The sequence below is a fragment of the Hesperophylax consimilis genome, chromosome 17 (genome assembly GCF_061612785.1).
Source record: "Hesperophylax consimilis isolate HC1 chromosome 17, BYU_Hcon_1.0, whole genome shotgun sequence".
NCBI classification, from domain to species: Eukaryota; Metazoa; Arthropoda; class Insecta; order Trichoptera; family Limnephilidae; genus Hesperophylax; species Hesperophylax consimilis.
Window position 1 is genome coordinate 21,275,389 of NC_142852.1, and position 21,754 is coordinate 21,297,142.

Here is a 21,754-nt window from a genome sequence, read left to right on the forward strand (position 1 = left end):
ATGGATCAACTGAAGCCAAATACTATATCCATCAAGACGGAACCAGGGCTCCAGGAAGAAGGTGGAGGTGAAATTGCATTTTCCGATTTAGATTTCGACCTAGCTGGGAAGATATAACGAAGGAATTCTTGCAATATGTGGAGAGTAGTTGCATTGCACACGTGGAAAATATAGAACTTTAAATATGGATGTCCGGAATCCGTGTCTGTTTTGAAATGTCGTGCAAACAGGACATATACTTGTTTCTTCCTCTCTTATAATGAGGTTTTTTGGGTATTTAACCTCTAATGCGTCCTTGCCGAAAACTTCAAAATACAGCACTATTTTAACATAACTATACTGTTCACAATAAGTTGTCGGTTCCTCTATTTTCCACTAATTTTATTGGAACATGATGTAAATAACACGTATTTTTTATACGTTAAAAAATCATAAATATTGATTGCGAAAACAGTATCCCATAGACTTAAACGTCCTACTTAAGGTGCTTGTCGGTACCTATTATTGTTGCCCATCGACCCAACTCCTACTTCTCCTATGCTGACTTAGTGAACTTTAGTTGAGTTGAAAAAATCGTCCTGTCAACAATGTTTGATTACGTTATAATAAGTTGTCGGTTCCACGATTTTCACCTAATTTTATTTGAGATATGATGTGAATTACACTTATTATACGTTAAAAATACATAAATATTGATTGGAAAAACAATATACCATTGACTGAAAACAACCAAACTCTGTACTACAGGTGCTCTAGAGAAATGTTTTTCCTTCTTGAAGAATCGGTCCCTGAAGCGAACATCTGAGGTCATTTTTTTATCTAACATTGACCTTGTTGATCAATGATATTTATTTGTAAAAGAATATTTTATTGTTTTTCAATTTAAAAAATTCTCGTTAATATCAATTTGACGAAGATACAGGGCTGTCGAAAACTTGACCTAACTCATCGCCCTTGATATTATTTTTGATAAATACCGCTCTAGAAAAAAACACAAATCATCATTTTAATCATTATAGTGATATCCTGCCTCGGCGTGTACTAATTTAGACTGTTAGGGCAGCCAAAATTAAACTCGCGCCTGGCGCCGTTTGGTTCGGGGCTGGCCATTCAAAGATCCATTCTGTTTACTGTCCTTTTTTATTCCAGGAAACATTCATGTGAAGACAGTCACCATAAACTCGGATCTTGGACCCCGACAAGATGGTGAAGCGGCGCTTACTTATATGAAAATTGACATAGACCTGCCGGATGTAAAAGAGGAATGCCTAGAACGCTTTGGAAGAATTACCAAGGAAGCAGGTAAAACCAATTTATCACTGTGAACTTGAACGATTCGGACTCTCCTATTTTTTAACCTTTCTACGAACTTACTTCGCTTATTTACTCTAAGTTTGGGAAATAAGTTTAACTGAGTCTTTTTCACCCATGTTATTTTTCAAATTTGTCGACAGATCTTCAGAAGCATTTTGTGGAAAAAGGGATCACTCCTCCCCATCACAACTACTCCTCCTCTCCTAAGTCAAATTTTGCAATTAACGTACGCACCCATGTAAGAGAAAAAACTTTTTCTTGTTCCAAGTGCAACTATTCAAATGCTCAAAATAGACAGTTAAAGAGGCATATGCAGACCCACGGTGGAAAAAAACCTTTTTCATGTTCCTTGTGCGACTATGCATGTAATCATAACGGTCATTTAAAGAGCCACATGCTGAATCACAGTGGAGAAAAACCTTTTTCATGTTCGGAGTGCAACTATGCAAGTTATCAACAGGGTAACCTGAAGAGGCACATGCTGATTCACAGTGGAGAAAAACCTTTTTCATGTTCCGTGTGCACCTATGCATGTTATCGAAAGAGCGACCTAACGAGCCACATGCTGACTCACAGTGGAGAAAAACCTTTTTCATGTCACCTGTGCAACTATGCGTGTTATCGAAAGGGTGAGCTGAAGAGGCACATGCTGATTCACAGTGGAGAAAAACTTTTTTCATGTTTGGAGTGCAACTATGCAAGTTTTCAACAGGGTAACCTGAAGACACACCTGCTGACTCACAGTGGAGAAAAACCTTTTTCATGTTCTGTGTGCAACTCTGCATATTATGGAAAAGGTCAGCTGAAGAGGCACATGCTGACTCACAATGGAAAAAAACCTTTTTCATGTTCCGTGTGCACCTATGCATGTTATCGAAAGAGCAACCTAACGCGCCACATGCTGACTCACAGTGGAGAAAAACCTTTTTCATGTTCCGTATGCAACTATGCATGTTATCAAAAAAGCGAACTAAACGGACACATGCGGATTCACAGTAAAGAAAAACCTTTTTCATGTTCCGTGTGCAACTATGCATGTAATCATAAGGGTCATTTAAACAGCCACATGCTGACTCACAGTGGAGAAAAACCTTTTTCATGTCACCTGTGCAACTTTTCGTGTTGTCGAAAGGGTCTGCTGAAGAGGCACATGCTGATTCACAGTGGAGAAAAACCTTTTTCATGTTCGGAGTGCAACTATGCAAGTTTTCAACAGGGTAACCTGAAGACACACCTGCTGACTCACAGTGGAGAAAAACCTTTTTCATGTTCTGTGTGCAACTCTGCATATTATGGAAAAGGTCAGCTGAAGAGGCACATGCTGACTCACAGTGGAAAAAAACCTTTTTCATGTTCCTTGTGCAACTATGCATGTTATCAAAAAAGCGAACTAACGAGCCACATGCTGATTCACAGTGGAGAAAAACCTTTTTCATGTCACCTGTGCAACTATGCGTATTATCGAAAGGGTGAGCTGAAGAGGCACATGCTGATTCACAGTGGAGAAAAACCTTTTTCATGTTCCGTGTGCACCTACGCATGTTATCGAAAGCGTGACCTAACGAGCCACATGCTGACTCACATTGGAAAAAAACCTTTTTCATGTTCCGTGTGCACCTATGCATGTTATCGAAAGAGCAACCTAACGCGCCACATGCTGACTCACAATGGAAAAAAACCTTTTTCATGTTCCGTGTGCACCTATGCATGTTATCGAAAGAGCAACCTAACGCGCCACATGCTGACTCACAGTGGAGAAAAACTTTTTTCATGTTCTGTATGCAACTCTGCATATTATCAAAAGGGCCAACTGAAGAGCCATATGCTCTCTCACATCGTAGGAAAACCTCTTTAATATTCCGTGTGCAACTAAACATGTTATCTGAAGTGCAACATGCTATCTCACGGTGGAGAAACCTTTTTCAAATCTCGTGTGAAACATTTAATTTTATGAAAATGCCCATCTAAAGTCCCACATGCTGACTCACAGTGGCGAAAAACCTTTTTCATGTTCCTTGTGCAACTATGCATGTAATCGAAGGGGTCAACTGATTAACCACATGCTGACTCACAGTGGAGAAAAACCTTTTTCATGTTCGGAGTGCATCTATGCATGTAATCATAAGAGCCACATGCTGACTCACAGTGGAAAAAAACCTTTTTCATGTTCCGTGTGCAACTATGCGTGTTGTCGAAAGGGTTAGCTGAACAGGCATATGCTGACTCTCAGTGGAGACTTACCTTTTTCATGTTCCTTGTGAAACTATGCATGTAATCGAAGGGGTCAACTGATTAACCACATGCTGACTCACAGTGGAGAAAAACCTTTTTCATGTTCGGAGTGCAACTATGCAAGTTATCAACAGGGTAACCTGAAGACACACCTGCTGACTCACAGTGGAGAAAAACCATTTTCATGTTCCGTGTGCATCTATGCATGTAATCATAAGAGCCACATGCTGACTCACAGTGGAAAAAAACCTTTTTCATGTTCCGTGTGCAACTATGCGTGTTGTCGAAAGGGTCAGCTGAAGAGGCATATGCTGACTCACATTGGAAAAAAACCTTTTTCATGTTCCTTGTGCAACTATGCATGTAATCGAAGGGGTCAACTGATTAGCCACATGCTGATTCACAGTGGAGAAAAATCTTGTTCTTGTTCCGTTTGCAATTATGCGTGTTGTAAAAAGGGTCAGCTAAAGAGGCACATGCTAATTCACAGTGGAGAAAAACCTCTTTCATGTTTGGAATGCGATTATACAAGTTATAACCGGGGTAACCTGAAGGCATACATGCTGACTCACAGTGGAGAAAAACATTTTTCATGTCCCCTGTGCAACTATGCGTGCTATCGAAAGGGTCAACTAAAGTTCCACGTGCTGACTCACAGTGGAGAAAAAACTTTTTCATGTTCCGTATGCAACTATGCATGTTATCAAAAGGGCCAACTGAAGAGCCATATGCTCTCTCACATCGTAGGAAAACCTCTTTAATATTCCGTGTGCAACTAAACATGTTATCTGAAGTGCAACATGCTATCTCACGCTGGAGAAAAACCTTTTTCAAATCTCATGTGAAACATTTAATTTTATCAAAATGCCCATCTAAAGTCCCACATGCTGACTCACAGTTTTATGTTCCAAATGCACATATTAATGGTATTATAAAGGCAATCTGAAGCGCACGTTGAGTCACTACGGAGAAAACTTTTCTTGTTCCTTTTTCATCTATGGATATTCTCAAAACGCACATTTAAAAGCCACATGCTGACTCACAGTGGCGACAAACCTTTTTCATTTTCCAAGTGCACATATTCCGATTCTAGGAAAGGCAACCTTACCCCCCCCCCCATATAGGACATTTGTCGGAACACTTGCTGACTCAGAGCGGAGAAAACCCCCCTTTTCTTGTTCCGAGTGCAATTATGCAAGTTATCAACAGTGTTCCTTGAAAAGAAAAAAAACTGACTGACAGCTGAGAAAAAACTTTTTCGTTTTCTGGCTGAAGAGACATTTGAAAATAACGCGTGCGCACTCACAGTTTTTTTTCGTATGCAATTATGCGTTTTCTCCAAAAGACTCTTTGACAAGACACTTTTCTTGTTCCTTGCGTTAACGAAAACTATTTACTGAATAATTTCTAGTATTAGATTTTTTTTATTTTTTCCCAAATTATGCATTTGACATTACAGTTTTATAATAATAAGAAAGGGAACCCACTAAGGTGCAGCCTGTAAGTGGGTAATATAAGTGTATAAGATTATATTTTTTACCTAAAAATAACACTAAGCATATAAAGAAAAACGTTAGGATTATAATTAAAGTTAGTCTAAAAGATTGTGCAAGAGGTGCATATTAAAAATAATTCAAAGTAAAAATAAAGATTGTTAGATCATATATATGAAGTAAAAGAACACAAAATAAAATAATAATAAGTATACAGAAACAAAATAGAAAAAGAGAAAAAAGTAAAAATTAAATGAATAATGCTTCAACATTTGCATTGTACAGCCACAACTTTAATTCTTTTTGGTATTAATATATTTTATTATATATTTCCTTGATAATATGATTTTGTACTATTTGTAGTGGTTTTATAAATGTATCTAGTGCGCCACCCCATGCTAATATACAGTACATAATTGAGGATTGCACTAGAGAAAAAAAAACATTTTCAATTTGTCAACAATGAGTACTTCCTTAAGTCTATAAAATGTGTACGTCAGATATCTTAATTTAGAAACGGTGTTATTAATTTATGGTTGCCAGTTTAAATTTGTGTCAATATATATACCCAAATATTTGATCTTTTCAATTTTTCCAATTTCAAAGCAAGAGGTGCATGTTACTTTATTACAGTTAGTATTATGTAATCTAATTTTAAGGTTATTGGGAGGTTTGTTTTTACTCTTTTTATAAAAAGTTAGGTAAAATGTTTTATTATAGTTTAAGAAAAGTCTATTACAAGTTAGCTATGATAAGTCATATGAAATACATTTTGTTGCATTTAAAAAAGTTTCAGGCCAGGATTTTCCATTTACTATTATTGCTGTATCATCAGCGTAAGATACAATTTTACCAGGGATTACAATATTACATTAATCATTAATATACATTAGAAACAGAATTGGGCCAAGCACAGTCCCCTGTGGTACTCCATTTTCACTGTTTCTCTGCTATAAAAGTTTCCTATTTTTGTTTTTTGTAATCTGTCTTTGAGATAGTTGTGAGAATTTTTTCGAAACCTATTTGATTAATTTTGTTTATCAGTAGATTGTGATTTACAGTATCAAACGCTTTTATTAAGTCTAAAAATATAGCTAGACTTTTTTATTTTTATTTTTTTTTTTTATTTATTACTTGTAAATTATTTAACATTATAAATGATTACAATATGCAGACTTATATATATAATTTTTTCGTTTTTTTTATTCTACTACTCCATAAGTTGAGCTCCAGGAGCTCGTGTTTATGGGAGGAGTATTAACATTTAGTTTTAATGATTTTTTAAACAATAATCAAAAACTTTTGATATAAATACAAACATAATATTAACATAGGTACACAAATTAGAAAGGTGTGTTTTTAAAGATAATTAAAATAATATATCTTATTACAGATTAAGTAAGCGTGAGGAAATTAAGGGTACAATATATCAGGTAAACAAATTAGAAAAATAGTTTTTCAAAGACAATTAAATTAATCAATTTGTAAATATATATATATATATTTACAAATTGAGTAAGTGTAAGAAAATTAGGGGTACAATATATCATTATCCAATTTTAGGGTCTTAATTAACTTTTTGAATTGTTCATAATTCACAGTTTCGGTTACACTAATTTTATTTTTGGATAATAATATATTGTACCATCTTACACCTAAATACGAATAGTGGTGCTGAGCCGTGGTCGTTCTTTGCATAGGAATGGCTATTAAGCCATTAGTTTTGAATCTATTGCTTATGCTATCTGAGGGGTGAATTTTATAAATAAAATATTCTTTATAAATTTGATATAAGACGATTCTCTTATACAATTCTGTGATAGATGGTACATTAATTTCCAGAAATATCTCTAAAGTAGGGGAGTCATATGGTTTCCTAAAGATGATTTTTATAATTATTCTTTGAATTGTAATTATGGGCTGTAAAATGGCCTTAAAAGCTCCTCCCCACCCAATAATCCCGTACTGCAATATGGACTGAATTAATGCATAATAGACAATTTTGATAGTTTTCTTATTTAAAATATTTCGTATGTTATAGAAAATATAGATAAGTTATCTTATTCTTTCAACGGTGAGATTAATATGGTCTTTCCATTTAACATTTTTATCTATTAAGATACCAAGATATTTTATATTAGATTTATGATTTAGTTTCGCGCAGTCCGTATTACATGTACCGTCATTTACACAATTTTTAGAATGAATTGTTATGATTATTAGGTTATTTGGCACATCTTCTTGTAGAGTGAAAGGAATACAATATGTTTTTTCTGTGTTGAGTGATAATAAATTGCCATCGAACCAATTTTTTATAACCTTCATATCTTGATTGGCTGCATTGGTAATTTCGCTCCATGTCTTTTTTCGATAATTATTGCAGTGTCGTCAGCAAAGGATATAAGTTTACCATTAAGTGATAATTTATACATATGGTTAACGTAAATTATAAATAAAATTGGTCCAATAACAGTCCCTTGGGGAATTCCAAATTCTAAAGTTTCATCCACGCCTCGTGAGTTATTTAATTTTACTTTTTGGTTTCTTTGAGTTAGATAGAAAATGCCAGATTTAAAAACGGGTGTTACAATAGATTTTTTATAAACGGAGGGGAATATTCCACTATTTAAACTAATAATTACAATGTGTGTAATTGGAATGCTTAATAATTCATTATAATTTTTCAATATTTCTAATGTGACTCCATCAAACCCTGGTGCAGATGCACCTTTTAATTCACTAATAATATTTTTTATGTCATCTGTTGTTACCGGTTTGAAAACTGACAGATTATTTTGTTTAAGACAGTCCTTTTCAAAATTATCTATTTTATAATTTTCATCGATCCGTGTAGCTAAATTTTGACCGACGTTAGCGAAATATTTATTGAAGGCATTAGCACATTTTATCGGTTCCATTAAGGCATTAATAGAATTTTTTCCGATATTAATTTTTTTAATTTGAGTTTTTTTGTTTTTTCTACTATTTATTTCATTTATTGTTTTCCATATATGTTTTACATTTTGTTTAGCTACATCAATTTCATTTTTGTAAAAGTTTTCTTTAGTTGTTTTTAGTAAACAGGTTAATTTGTTCCTAAAAATTTTATAATATGTGTATATTTATTTATCTAAGGGAAATTTCTTTGTCAAGCGATATAGCTCTTCTTTTTTTCTAATAGACACAATTCAGCCATGTGAAATCCATGGTTTTGTTTTTTTGAATTTTGATTTAATTTTTATAGTTTTAACATCTGTTGATGCTGTAATATAATTGCATAGAATATTATCAAATATATTTGCGCATGTTTCAGCACAGGTTGATTCTAATACGGAACGCCATGTTTCTGTTTTTATTTTTAGGCTTAATTTATGATGGTTTAGTGACTTTTTTGTAAAAGTATTGCATTTTGAATCAATATGATTATTAATATTAAGTTTTTGTATATAGATGCAAGTGTGATGATCAGTAATATTATTTTTTAATATTATCGTGTGTAATTTGTCGGTATCTTTAGTGTTACTAGATATGTGATCGATACAAGATGGACGTTGACCCGTAATTTCTCTAGTATATTTTTTATACACAATATAAAATTCATTTCCGACATAAAATTGATAAATTCAGTTTTTATTTTGTTACTATTTTCGTTTGAAACATCTATGTTGAAATCGCCGATTATTGTTATGTTCTGTTTATTTTTTTGATAAGATAATGCTTCTTAATTCATCCATAAATGTATACTCGTTTGATCCGTGTGTTCGGTAAATTACAATTATATTAAAACATGATTTATTTACATTTAGATTAATATCTAAGCAATTAACTCGCTGCATAGGTACTTCTTCCACTGCGATGTTTGAATAGCAAGATTTAACAAATACAACAATACCACTATTTCTATTAATAGCACAAGATGTTACGAAGTAGCTATATTCTGGTATGCAAAATTTATTGTATTCGTTGGTGAATGCTTCAGTTAACACTATGACGTCCGGTTTATGATTTAGTAAATTAATTGAGAGTAAAAATTCATTGAAATTTCTTTCATCGATCTGATATTTAAATGGAGTACTGAGAATGAATTTGATATTTTATCCACGATTTTATTACAATCATTTAAAGTGTGACAAATATATTCTGAAATATTAAGGGTTTTATCTAATTCCTCAGTGAATAAATTATTCATTTTTAAAGAAATAAGTATACGAAATACAACTCACTCATATTCAATTCGCATTTGGGCATTTTGTATCATTTTTTTGCGGAATTCACATAAGTGACTGTTGGCTGCGTGATCATTTTGATAGCCCTTTCTGTTAGTGCAGTTGTGGCATTTGGCAGGTTCTTGTTTTTTGGTGCAGTTTTGTATTTTGTGCTCTTCTGCACAGTGGAGGCATCTGGGATTCTTCATGTTGTCGAGGCATCTCAGTGAGGTGTGTCCGTATCCAAGGCAATGATAGCATTGCATCAGTGGATCACAGTCTTCTACGTGTGCTCTTGTATATCCAATATTAATTCTTTCTTTAGATATTATTATTTTTCTCAGTTTTGCAGTTGTTTGAATGATGAAATTTGCTAATTTTTCCGATTTTTTATTCTTCAGCTTTTTTGTAACAACGATTGGTTCATTGTCTGTTTCCGAGGTCATGGCATTTTTTAAGTCTTCATTTTGATTTATCAAATCTGTTAGGAGTTCTTCTTCCTTGTAGCCAGTATCAACACCCTTAATGATAATGCATGTTTTTTTTCTTCTTTATTTCATTAGCGTGTATTCCAATATCCGGGTTTTTGTTGATTTCGTTTATTATTTTTTCGGTGTCATTTTGTTTCTCACATGTTAGTATTATTTTGTTTTGATATGTCTTTTTTAGTCCAGAAATTCCTATTCCTAGTTTGGATAGTTTTATTTTGTCTTTTAATATTTTTTCGATTTCATCTGCAGGTTTGTCTTCTTTTGATGTAATTAGTAAAGCAAAATTTGCTTTCGGTATTGGGTGAAATTTTTCCCTTACCACCATTGCATAGCTTTTAACTTCATTTTTATTTTCTTCATTTGTTCCTTTTTTTACGAATTTTTCTAATTTTCTGATATAATCATCTTGATCTTGAATCACTTTATTTTGTAGACAAATTATTGTGTTTTGTAGTGACTTTATCTCAAGCTTCCATGAATCTTCGATGTTGAATAATATAGCTTCAATTTCAGTTTTAGCTTCTTTGGCAGCTTTTGTACTGCCAATTTTGTTGAGTTCTGACAGTATTTTTTCAATATGTATTTTGAGTTCCATGTTGGAACATGGTCCCGAAGGTGTTAATTTTATATTTGTAGACAGTTTTACAGAGTCCGTCTCGTTAGGCGACCGCTCGCCGCAAGACATGCGACAATAATATATATATTTGAATGTTTTTTTTTACATATTTTTTACATAAGCATTAAAATGAATCATCAACATTAAAAAGTTTTTTTTTAAACTTTGAGGATTAAAAAAAAAAATTGCACGTTTTGCCACAATACGAAGTATGTCAAAAAATTACAAATAAATAGTAGTATTTCTGTGTGTAAGGATATAATGGCCAACCTTATGATTCCAGAGATAGCCTTAATTTTAATGTCAATGCCATACAAATTTTTCTTAAAACTCCTCCATTTGTACACGCAATTGCTTCATATGAAATTTTATAGCATAGTAATGATCAGCAGAATCCATTTCTAGCCAAAAAATACCCTTGAAAATTCAAGTCTCTATGTCTGTGAAAGGCGATTTTCAGCCCACTATGCGCCAGGGAGTAACTTGATAGAAGTATAAAAGATCTCTCATAGCGATGATAGGGACTGACTGATATACGGGCCATACCAAGAAGAATATAATCATTGGAAAATATTAACATTCTGCTAATATTCATTATAAAAGTGCGACAAAATAAGTGATGTCAGTTTATTACAACATATTTTGAGGGGTGTGGGAGGGATGGGGATATAGGTATAGGATAAAGAGACGTAGGACGGGAGTAGATGGGAAGGAAGATTGTGTGGCCCCTTTTGGTGATGTGCAGGACGCATTTACACTATCGAAAAATTGCGACTCTTATCGTTAAAACGAATACTAAATTACTATTTTTTTTTATTAAAATGAACCGTAACTGATTTGAATCCCCTGAAATAGTATCGCTGATAAATTATCTTGTTCCTAGTAAACCAACTAGAATCATATTATACTCATATTATTGTAACAATACTGCCACTAATGCTGAACAATTTTTTTTAATATATCGCCTGCGTAGATAAAAAAAATGATGATTTTGATATCAATGATGAATGAAGTCTGTTATCATATAAAAGATGCATAAAAAATATGTTTTTCGTATGCAAGAATCAAAAGATAATCAATTAAGCATATTATATTCACTTTATGTATTTTATGATATTGTTGACTAAATCACAGTAACATTTTTTTTATTTTGAAAACAAAAGTTTATAGATATATATGTGTAATTTACCTGAGAAATTAATGATTGATTACATTACTACACTAACACATTATAGCTTTAATAATTATACAGAACAGCTAATACATTTTATTTAAAATTACAACAAAAAATACCCCATTATGCATGTATTTTGGTTTATTTGGAAAAAGAATAAACATTTAACACATTTTTAATTGACTTTAAAGTTTTAATTCACTTTAAAGTACATCAAATTGAATATATGTTTGTAACTCGCTAACACTACACTGGCTTTATATTTTTATCACAAAGAACTTTAACAAGCAATATTTTAGACACGAAATAATATAATTTAAATAATTTCGACGACCGTGTCACGTGGCCTCGAGCGTAATGTCAAATTCTAAGCCAATGAAATCTGTTGTTTTTTTCTAAAAGAAAACGGAGTTGGGCGTGTCGGTTTCAGATTAGTTTCAAAGCCAGACCCATAAATAAACCACTCACTAGATCGAAATCTTCGGGCTTTTTGTAAGTAGCAAATTGGTCCTCTATTTAAACATAAATATGTGAAAAAAAAATTTGAGTGAAAAAAATAAAAAAGGGCCACTATAGACAATATAATTCTCATTCGTAGCCTACCCCATTCATTAGCCTGAAACATTATTAAAAAAAATTCAAATTTCAAAATATTCCATCACAACAAGAAAGATCCATAGAACCAGAGATGTGCAAAATGGGTACCCAAAACTATTTGAAATGCAAAATGGAAATGGGTCAAAACTTTTCCATTTGAAAATGCAAAATGCAAAATGGTTTTTAGAAAAGCATTTCAAATGCAAAATGCAAAATACCTATTTTCAAAATTCATTGAAAATGCAAAATGGTTTCTCATGTCAAACAATTAAAGTTATTATAGAATTTTTAAACAATTTTGTCATTAAATAATGGACATCAATGTAGAACAAACATATTACATGATGGTAAATCCAAAAACACCACGACTACAGACAAACCACAAAATATTTGCGCGGGACTAATGTTGCCAACGTAAAAACATAGAAACTGCTATTTAACATTTAATATTACAGCGTCATGGCCCCATGTTCAGTATTTGAATCAGTATTTTTTGTAATGGTATCACTCAATTGCCAGGGCTCCTACCAGGGAGCAACTTGACAAATGTAAATTATCTCTCATAGCGAGGTTGAGGACCGACTGATATTTGGGGCTTATGAAAAAAAGATGAGTGGAGATAGTAGGAAGAATGTTACGAGTACCAAAAAGCAATTAAAATGGAAAATGCATTGAGAAAAGCATTTAAAATGCAAAATGCAAAATGGTTTTTAGAAAAGCATTTAAAATGCAAAATGGAAAATGCACATTTTGCATTTTGCATTTCCATTTGAAATGGATTTATTTGAAATAAAGCACATCTCTGCATAGAACAAAGTGCTGTCCTGCAAAAATGAGCTTATAGTGTCCTTTGATTTGAATAATTTGAAATCCTTTAAATAAAGGATTAGATTTGAAATCAAATTATAAGGAGGGATTATTATGGAGAATTCAAATAATTGATCAAATTTAATGTCAACGTTCATTTTAAGGTTCTGTGAAAGTCCGATTCAAATTCTAATTATATCTTTATAGGCTAGTAGCTTGATAGAACTGAAAAAGTAACAGAAATTGAAAATATCTTTCATAGAACAAGAAATTTTACTTTCAAATTTGAAGAATTATTAAAATTCTTAGAAACAACCCGTTCTTAGATTAAGAAGATGGGCTTTTTACGACAATATCGAATTTTGAAATTTCTTTGCTTTTAACACGAAAATGGAACACTCACTATTTTATTATTTTGTTTAATAAGAGTTAAATATATACATATATATTGGTATATTAAATTTAAGATCATTATTGGTGATGTATTTTTTATCACAAAAAAATTTTTTTTTGGTCCTAATAAGAAGGGAGCCACGATTCTTCTATGTTTTGCGAAAATATAATTTTATTAATGCATTGTTTTGTTAGAAAATGATAAGTATATACTGTACTTCTACAAGGAGAGGCATATTTATCGTACCCAGTAAAATTAAAGTAGAAATTATCATGTTCAAAAGGCCAGGTTCATTAAAATTATTTTAATTGTCTATGACTTCATGTTTGTCTATGCATAACCTATATATTTTTTGACAAGTGCTTTCTTCTCCGACAATCTTTTTTCCTGTTTCCACACTCTAACCCGCCCTGTTAAACTTATTATACCATGCATGTGATGGTTATTGGTAAGAAATGATACTTAAATTCATTGCTATTAATTTTGGTAGTTCTTCCAGTTTAGTTAGTGGATCATCCGGCGTTTTGTCATTAAAGCGGAATGGCGGTAGACATAGACGGTAAATAAATAAAGAGTTTTCCCAAGATAAACGACGTTTCTCTCAACCTTTCTCAGGGTTTTCTATTGTCTATTTTTGTTAGATGCCAAATTTTAAAAACTGAATTCCGTTACAACTTTGTTCTGTTTCAGAGTTAAACTAATTACCAAACCCTTCCAAAGCAGACCATGGATCAACTGAAGCCAAATACTATATCCATCAAGACGGAACCAGGGCTCCAGGAAGAAGGTGGAGGTGAAATTGCATTTTCCGATTTAGATTTCGACCTAGCTGGGAAGCTATAACGAAGGAATTCTTGCAATATGTGGAGAGTAGTTGCATTGCACACGTGGAAAATATAGAACTTTAAATATGGATGTCCGGAATCCATGTCTGTTTTGAAATGTCGTGCAAACAGGACATATACTTGTTTCTTCCTCTCTTATAATGAGGTTTTTTGGGTATTTACCCTCAAATGCGTCCTTGCCGAAAACTTCCAAAATACAGCACTATTTTAACATAATTATACTGTTCACAATAAGTTGTCGGTTCCTCTATTTTCCAATAATTTTATTGGAACATGATGTAAATTACACGTATTTTTTATACGTTAAAAAATCATAAATATTGATTGCGAAAACACTATCCCATAGACTTAAAGTTCCTACTTAAGGTGCTTGTCGGTACCTATTATTGTTGCCCATCGACCCAACTCCTACTTCTCCTATGCTGACTTAGTGAACTTTAGTTGAGTTGAAAAAATCGTCCTGTCAACAACGTTTGATTACGTTATAATAAGTTGTCGGTTCCTCGATTTTCACCTAATTTTATTTGAGATATGATGTGAATGACACTTATTATACGTTAAAAATACATAAATATTGATTGGAAAAACAATATACCATTGACTGAAAACAACCAAACTCTCTACAGGTGCTCTAGAGAAATGTTTTTCCTTCTTGAAGAATCGGTACCTGAAGCGAACGTCTCAGGTCATTTTTTATCTAACATTGACCTTGTTGATCAATGATATTTATTTGTAAAAGAATATTTTATTGTTTTTCAATTTGAAAAATTCTCGTTAATATCAATTTGACGAAGATACAGGGCTGGCCCTATGCGGGCGCAATTGGTGCAGTTCGCTCCGGGCGTCGAAAACTTGACCTAACTCATCGCCCTTGATATTATTTTTGATAAATACCGCTCTACAAAAAAACACAAATCATCATTTCAATCATTATAGTGATATCCTGCCTCGGCGTGTACTAATTTAGACTGTTAGGGCAGCCAAAATTAAACTCGCGCCTGGCGCCGTTTGGTTCGGGGCTGGCCATTCAAAGATCAATTCTGTTTACTGTCCTTTTTTATTCCAGGAAACATTCATGTGAAGACAGTCACCATAAACTCGGATCTTGGACCCCGACAAGATGGTGAAGCGGCGCTTACTTATATGAAAATTGACATAGACCTGCCGGATGTAAAAGAGGAATGCCTAGAACGCTTTGGAAGAATTACCAAGGAAGCAGGTAAAACCAATTTATCACTGTGAACTTGAACGATTCGGACTCTTCTATTTTTTAACCTTTCTACGAACTTACTTCGCTTATTTACTCTAAGTTTGGGAAATAAGTTTCACTGAGTCTTTTTCACGCATGTTATTTTTCAAATTTGTCGACAGATCTTCAGAAGCATTTTGTGGAAAAAGGGATCACTCCTCCCCATCACAACTACTCCTCCTCTCCTAAGTCAAATTTTGCAATTAACGTACGCACCCATGTAAGAGAAAAAACTTTTTCTTGTTCCAAGTGCAACTATTCAAATGCTCAAAATAGAAAGTTAAAGAGGCATATGCAGACCCACGGTGGAAAAAAACCTTTTTCATGTTCCTTGTGCGACTATGCATGTAATCATAAGGGTCATTTAAAGAGCCACATGCTGAATCACAGTGGAGAAAAACCTTTTTCATGTTCGGAGTGCAACTATGCAAGTTATCAACAGGGTAACCTGAAGAGGCACATGCTGATTCACAGTGGAGAAAAACCTTTTTCATGTTCCGTGTGCACCTATGCATGTTATCGAAAGAGCGAGCTAACGAGCCACATGCTGACTCACAGTGGAGAAAAACCTTTTTCATGTTCTGTGTGCAACTCTGCATATTATGGAAAAGGTCAGCTGAAGAGGCACATGCTGACTCACAGTGGAGAAAAACCTTTTTCATGTTCGGAGTGCAACTATGCAAGTTTTCAACAGGGTAACCTGAAGACACACCTGCTGACTCACAGTGGAGAAAAACCTTTTTCATGTTCTGTGTGCAACTCTGCATATTATGGAAAAGGTCAGCTGAAGAGGCACATGCTGACTCACAGTGTAAAAAAACCTTTTTCATGTTCCGTGTGCACCTATGCATGTTATCGAAAGAGCAACCTAACGCGCCACATGCTGACTCACAGTGGAGAAAAACCTTTTTCATGTTCCGTATGCAACTATGCATGTTATCAAAAAAGCGAACTTAACGGACACATGCGGATTCACAGTAAAGAAAAACCTTTTTCATGTTCCGTGTGCAACTATGCATGTAATCATAAGGGTCATTTAAACAGCCACATGCTGACTCACAGTGGAGAAAAACCTTTTTCATGTCACCTGTGCAACTATGCGTGTTGTCGAAAGGGTCAGCTGAAGAGGCACATGCTGATTCACAGTGGAGAAAAACCTTTTTCATGTTCGGAGTGCAACTATGCAAGTTTTCAACAGGGTAACCTGAAGACACACCTGCTGACTCACAGTGGAGAAAAACCTTTTTCATGTTCTGTGTGCAACTCTGCATATTATGGAAAAGGTCAGCTGAAGAGGCACATGCTGACTCACAGTGGAAAAAAACCTTTTTCATGTTCCTTGTGCAACTATGCATGTTATCAAAAAAGACAACTAACGAGCCACATGCTGATTCACAGTGGAGAAAAACCTTTTTCATGTCACCTGTGCAACTATGCGTACTATCGAAAGGGTGAGCTGAAGAGGCACATGCTGATTCACAGTGGAGAAAAACCTTTTTCATGTTCCGTATGCACCTATGCATGTTGTCGAAATGGTCAGCTAAAGAGGCATATGCTGACTCACAGTGGAGAATAACCTTTTTCATGTTCCGTGTGCAACGGTGCATGTAATCGAAGGGGTCAACTGATTAGCCACATGCTGATTCACACTGGAGAAAAACCTTTTTCATGTTCCGTGTGCACCTATGCATGTTATCAAAAAAGCGAAATAAACGGACACATGCGGATTCACAGTAAAGAAAAACCTTTTTCATGTTCCGTGTGCAACTATGCATGTAATCAAAAGGGTCATTTAAAGAGCCACATGCTGACTCACAGTGGAGAAAAACCTTTTTCATGATCGGAGTGCAACTATGCAAGTTTTCAACAGGGTAACCTGAAGACACACCTGCTGACTCACAGTGGAGAAAAACCTTTTTCATGTTCCGTGTGCACCTATGCATGTTATCGAAAGAGCAACCTACCGAGCCACATGCTGACTCACAGTGGAGAAAAACCTTTTTCATGTTCCGTATGCAACTATGCATGTTATCAAAAAAGCGAACTAAACGGACACATGCGGATTCACAGTAAAGAAAAACCTTTTTCATGTTCCGTGTGCAACTATGCATGTAATCATAAGGGTCATTTAAAGAGCCACATGCTGACAGACACTTTTTCATGTTCCGTGTGCAACTATGCGTATTGTCGAAAGCGTCAGCTAAAGAGGCATATGCTGACTCACAGTGGAGAATAACCTTTTTCATGTTCCGTGTGCAACTATGCATGTAATCGTAGGGGTCAACTGATTATCCACATGCTGATTCACACTGGAAAAAAACCTTTTTCATGTTCCGTGTGCACCTATGCATGTTATCGAAGGGGTCAACTGTTTAGCCACATGCTGACTCACAGTGGAGAAAAACCTTTTTCATGTCACCTGTGTAACTATGCGTGCTATCGAATAGGTAAGCTGAAGAGGCACATGCTGATTCACAGTGGATAAAAACCTTTTTCGTGTTCCGTGTGCAACTATGCGTGCTGGCGAACGGATCAGCTGAAGAGGCACATGCTGATTCACAGTGGAGAAAAATCTTTTTCTTGTTCCGTTTGCAACTATGCGTATTGTAAAAAGGGTCAGCTAAAGAGGCACATGCTAATTCACAGTGGAGAAAAACCTTTTTCATTTTCCAAGTGCTTATATTCCGATTCTAGGAAAGGCAACCTTACCCCCCATATAGGACATTTGTCGGAACACATGCTGACTCAGAGCGGAGAAAAACCCCCTTTTCTGGTTCCGAGTGCAATTATGCAAGTTATCAACAGTGTTCCTTGAAAAGAAAAAACTGACTGACAGCTGAGAAAAAATCTTTTTCGTTTTCTGGCTGAAGAGACATTTGAAAAAAACGCGTGCGCACTCACAGTTTTTTTTCGTATGCAATTATGCGTTTTCTCCAAAAGACTCTTTGACAAGACACTTTTCTTGTTCCTTGCGTTAACATTCACCTTCACGAAAACTATTTACAGAATAATTTCTAGTATTAGATTTTTTTTAATTTCCTTTATTTTTTCCCAATTTATACATTTGACATTACAGTTTTATTATAATAAGAAAGGGAACCCACTAAGGTGCAGCCTGTACGTGGGTAATATAAGTGTATAAGATTATATTTTTTACCTTAAAATAACACTAAGCATATAAAGAAAAACGTTAGGATTATAATTAAAGTTAGTCTAAAAGATTGTGCAAGAGGTGCATATTAAAAATAAATCAAAGTAAAAATAAAGATTGTTAGATCATATATATGAAGTAAAAGAACACAAAATAAAATAATAATAAGTATACAGAAACAATATAGAAAAAGAGAAAAAAGTAAAAATTAAATGAATAATGCTTCAACATTTGCATTGTACAGCCACAACTTTAATTCTTTTTGGTATTAATATATTTTATTATATATTTCCTTGATAATATGATTTTGTACTATTTGTAGTGGTTTTATAAATGTATCTAGTGCGCCACCCCATGCTAATATACAGTACATAATTGAGGATTGCACTAGAGAAAAAAAAACATTTTCAATTTGTCAACAATGAGTACTTCCTTAAGTCTATAAAATATGTACGTCAGATATCTTAATTTAGAAACGGTGTTATTAATTTATGGTTGCCAGTTTAAATTTGTGTCAATATATATACGAAAATATTTGATCTTTTCAATTTTTACAATTTCAAAGCAAGAGGTGCATGTTACTTTATTACAGTTAGTATTATGTAATCTAATTTTAAGGTTATTGGGAGGTTTGTTTGTACTGTTTTTTATAAAAAGTTAGGTAAAATGTTTTATTATAGTTTTAGAAAAGTCTATTACAAGTTAGCTATGATAAGTCATATGAAATACAATTTGTTGCATTTAAAAAAGTTTCAGGCCAGGATTTTCCATTTACTATTATTGCTGTATCATCAGCGTAAGATACAATTTTACAAGGGATTACAACATTACATAAATCATTAATATATATTAGAAACAGAATTGGGCCAAGCACAGTCCCCTGTGGTACTCCATTTTCACTGTTTCTGTGCTATAAAAGTTCCCTATTTTTGTTTTTTGTAATCTGTCTTTGAGATAGTTGTGAGAATTTTTTTGAAACCTATTTGATTAATTTTGTTTATCAGTAGATTGTGATTTACAGTATCAAACGCTTTTATTAAGTCTAAAAATATAGCTAGACATTTTTATTTTTATTTATTTATTTATTTATTTTTATTTATTACTTGTGTGGAGTCAAGAACTGTCAACCAACCTAAATGATATTTTTGCATACGGAAACACTGATTTGGGAATGGCAACCCGAAAACAGAGCTCGCTGCTAATTCGTTACCGACCAACATTCCTGTTTCTCCGGTCTACCTTGGCAGTCGACATTTCTTGATTCCTACTAAATCCTTCTGATATTAATTTCGTGTTATAGTGTAACGTGTTTTCATTAAACTTAAATTATCAACTACATCTTTTTACTTTATCACAACCTACACTATACACATTAATTGGCTGCTATAAAGGTAAGTATAACTGCGCCAAATTGGTGACCCTTCGACTTAGAATAAAATACCGACTACCGACATTCGTATCATTTTGCAACATTCCGTCACTGCCAGGGACCAGAAATGAGAAACAGTGAATCCCGGGCAAGATCAGTAAGTACAATCCAATTAATATCTCTCTTACAAATCAATTTTTTAATATAAATTCAAGTAAATGTCCCGGTAATTTAAGGAAATATACACGTGGTATATTTTCCATCAATACCCTATAAATTATTTAACATTATAAATGATAACAATATGCAGACTTATATATATAATTTTTTCGTTTTTTTTATTCTACTACTCCATAAGTTGAGCTCCAGGAGCTCGTGTTTATGGGAGGAGTATTTACATTTAGTTTTAATGATTTTTTAAACAATAATCAAAAACTTTTGATATAAATACAAACATAATATTAACATAGGTACACAAATTAGGAAAGTGTGTTTTTAAAGATAATTAAAATAATATATCTTCTTACAGATTAAGTAAGCGTGAGGAAATTAAGGGTACAATATATCAGGTAAACAAATTAAAAAAATAGTTTTTTAAAGACAATTAAATTAATATATATATATATATATATTGACCTCTTCCCGTAGTATGTTGATCCAGTAAGAAGTTGTTAGACTATGTTGATCCACCTTTAACACCATATAACTTGGCTATTGTGGAATACATCTGAATGAATTGACAACAGTGGTACAATAATTATCAATGTTGCCAGTTTGCCAGAAAAACCATTTGATATACTGTTCATAAAATTTTCTAAATTTGTATGGAAATCGGATGCATAATTTATGTTGATCTACCTAAATTGGCATACTTATGTTGATCTCATATATATTGATCTATTCCCGTAGTATGTTGATCCAGGTAAGAAGTTATTGGACAAAGTTGATCTGTGTCCCTATATATGGTTTTACTAAATGAACCAATCAAGAGCAATCGGTGGACTGTTCATCACAAGGTTTTATCTGATTCCGTAATCTTTTGTGATATTGAACTCAAAGTATTAGTCTCTAGAGTCGGATATCGCATGAAATGACTGTGAGATGGTACCGTTTCAAATCAAAATGACGTGTTCATTCGACTGTTTGTTGCTTGAATTGTTTATAAGAAATGTATGCGTATTTAGATTGAAACGAAACTTTCGAAAAAATCAAATCCATTAAAAAAATACCTACTGCGTGGCGGGCCGGATCGAAAGAGACTGGTTGAGGGATACCTTTTGACCATCAAAATCCAAAATGGCGGCAAAAGGCATAATGTTATATGGGAAATATTGAACTTGCATCTATTACCATCTCTCCTGATTACGCTTCGTGACTTAGTAGGGGTGGCCGGGTTCTTGGTTATAATGGGTAATTAATGGATGATTGGACGAGGTTGGAGCTAAGAAAAAACTGTCCAAAGAAGCGAAGCTAGCAGTCCACAATGGAGTGCTGGTACCTACCCTAATATATGGAAGTGAGGCATGGAACTGGCAGAAGAAGGCTGAAAGTAGACTGAATACTGTAGAAATGAGATCCCTGAGGCATATGTACGGTAAAATCATGTATGACGAAATGTGCGTATGCTGTGTCTATTCTACAGATATTTTATTAGAGCCTGTTAAAAGGAGCTAGCAGCATTGGTCCCCAGTGCACCGTGCACGTGCTTGATACTCGACAACTGCTTGATACTCGACAACTCGACGGACACGAGCGGATTGATGTTATCGATACATATATGAACGGGTCGTTTCTCCGACTCGTTTTATCGTAAGTCG

At 33.9% G+C, this 21,754-nt stretch overlaps 2 protein-coding genes across 2 annotated transcripts in view; both read left to right on the forward strand.

The window, feature by feature from the left end:
- LOC149416211 (uncharacterized) lies at nt 1-14,019 on the forward strand. The gene is made up of 4 exons (XM_089641913.1): nt 1-67; nt 1,150-1,302; nt 1,455-1,552; nt 14,014-14,019. Exons 1-4 carry the CDS (start codon nt 1-3, stop codon nt 14,017-14,019), a joined length of 324 nt encoding a protein of 107 aa, XP_089498039.1.
- LOC149416212 (uncharacterized) overlaps nt 13,686-21,754 on the forward strand; it is a 23,232-nt gene continuing 15,163 nt past the window's right edge. The window contains exons 1-4 of the mRNA XM_089641915.1: nt 13,686-13,771; nt 14,014-14,116; nt 15,235-15,387; nt 15,540-15,764. Of these exons, the coding sequence (XP_089498041.1) occupies nt 14,050-14,116; nt 15,235-15,387; nt 15,540-15,764 (445 nt within the window). The 5' untranslated portion in view covers nt 13,686-13,771; nt 14,014-14,049. The remainder of the gene's footprint in view (nt 13,772-14,013; nt 14,117-15,234; nt 15,388-15,539; nt 15,765-21,754) is intronic.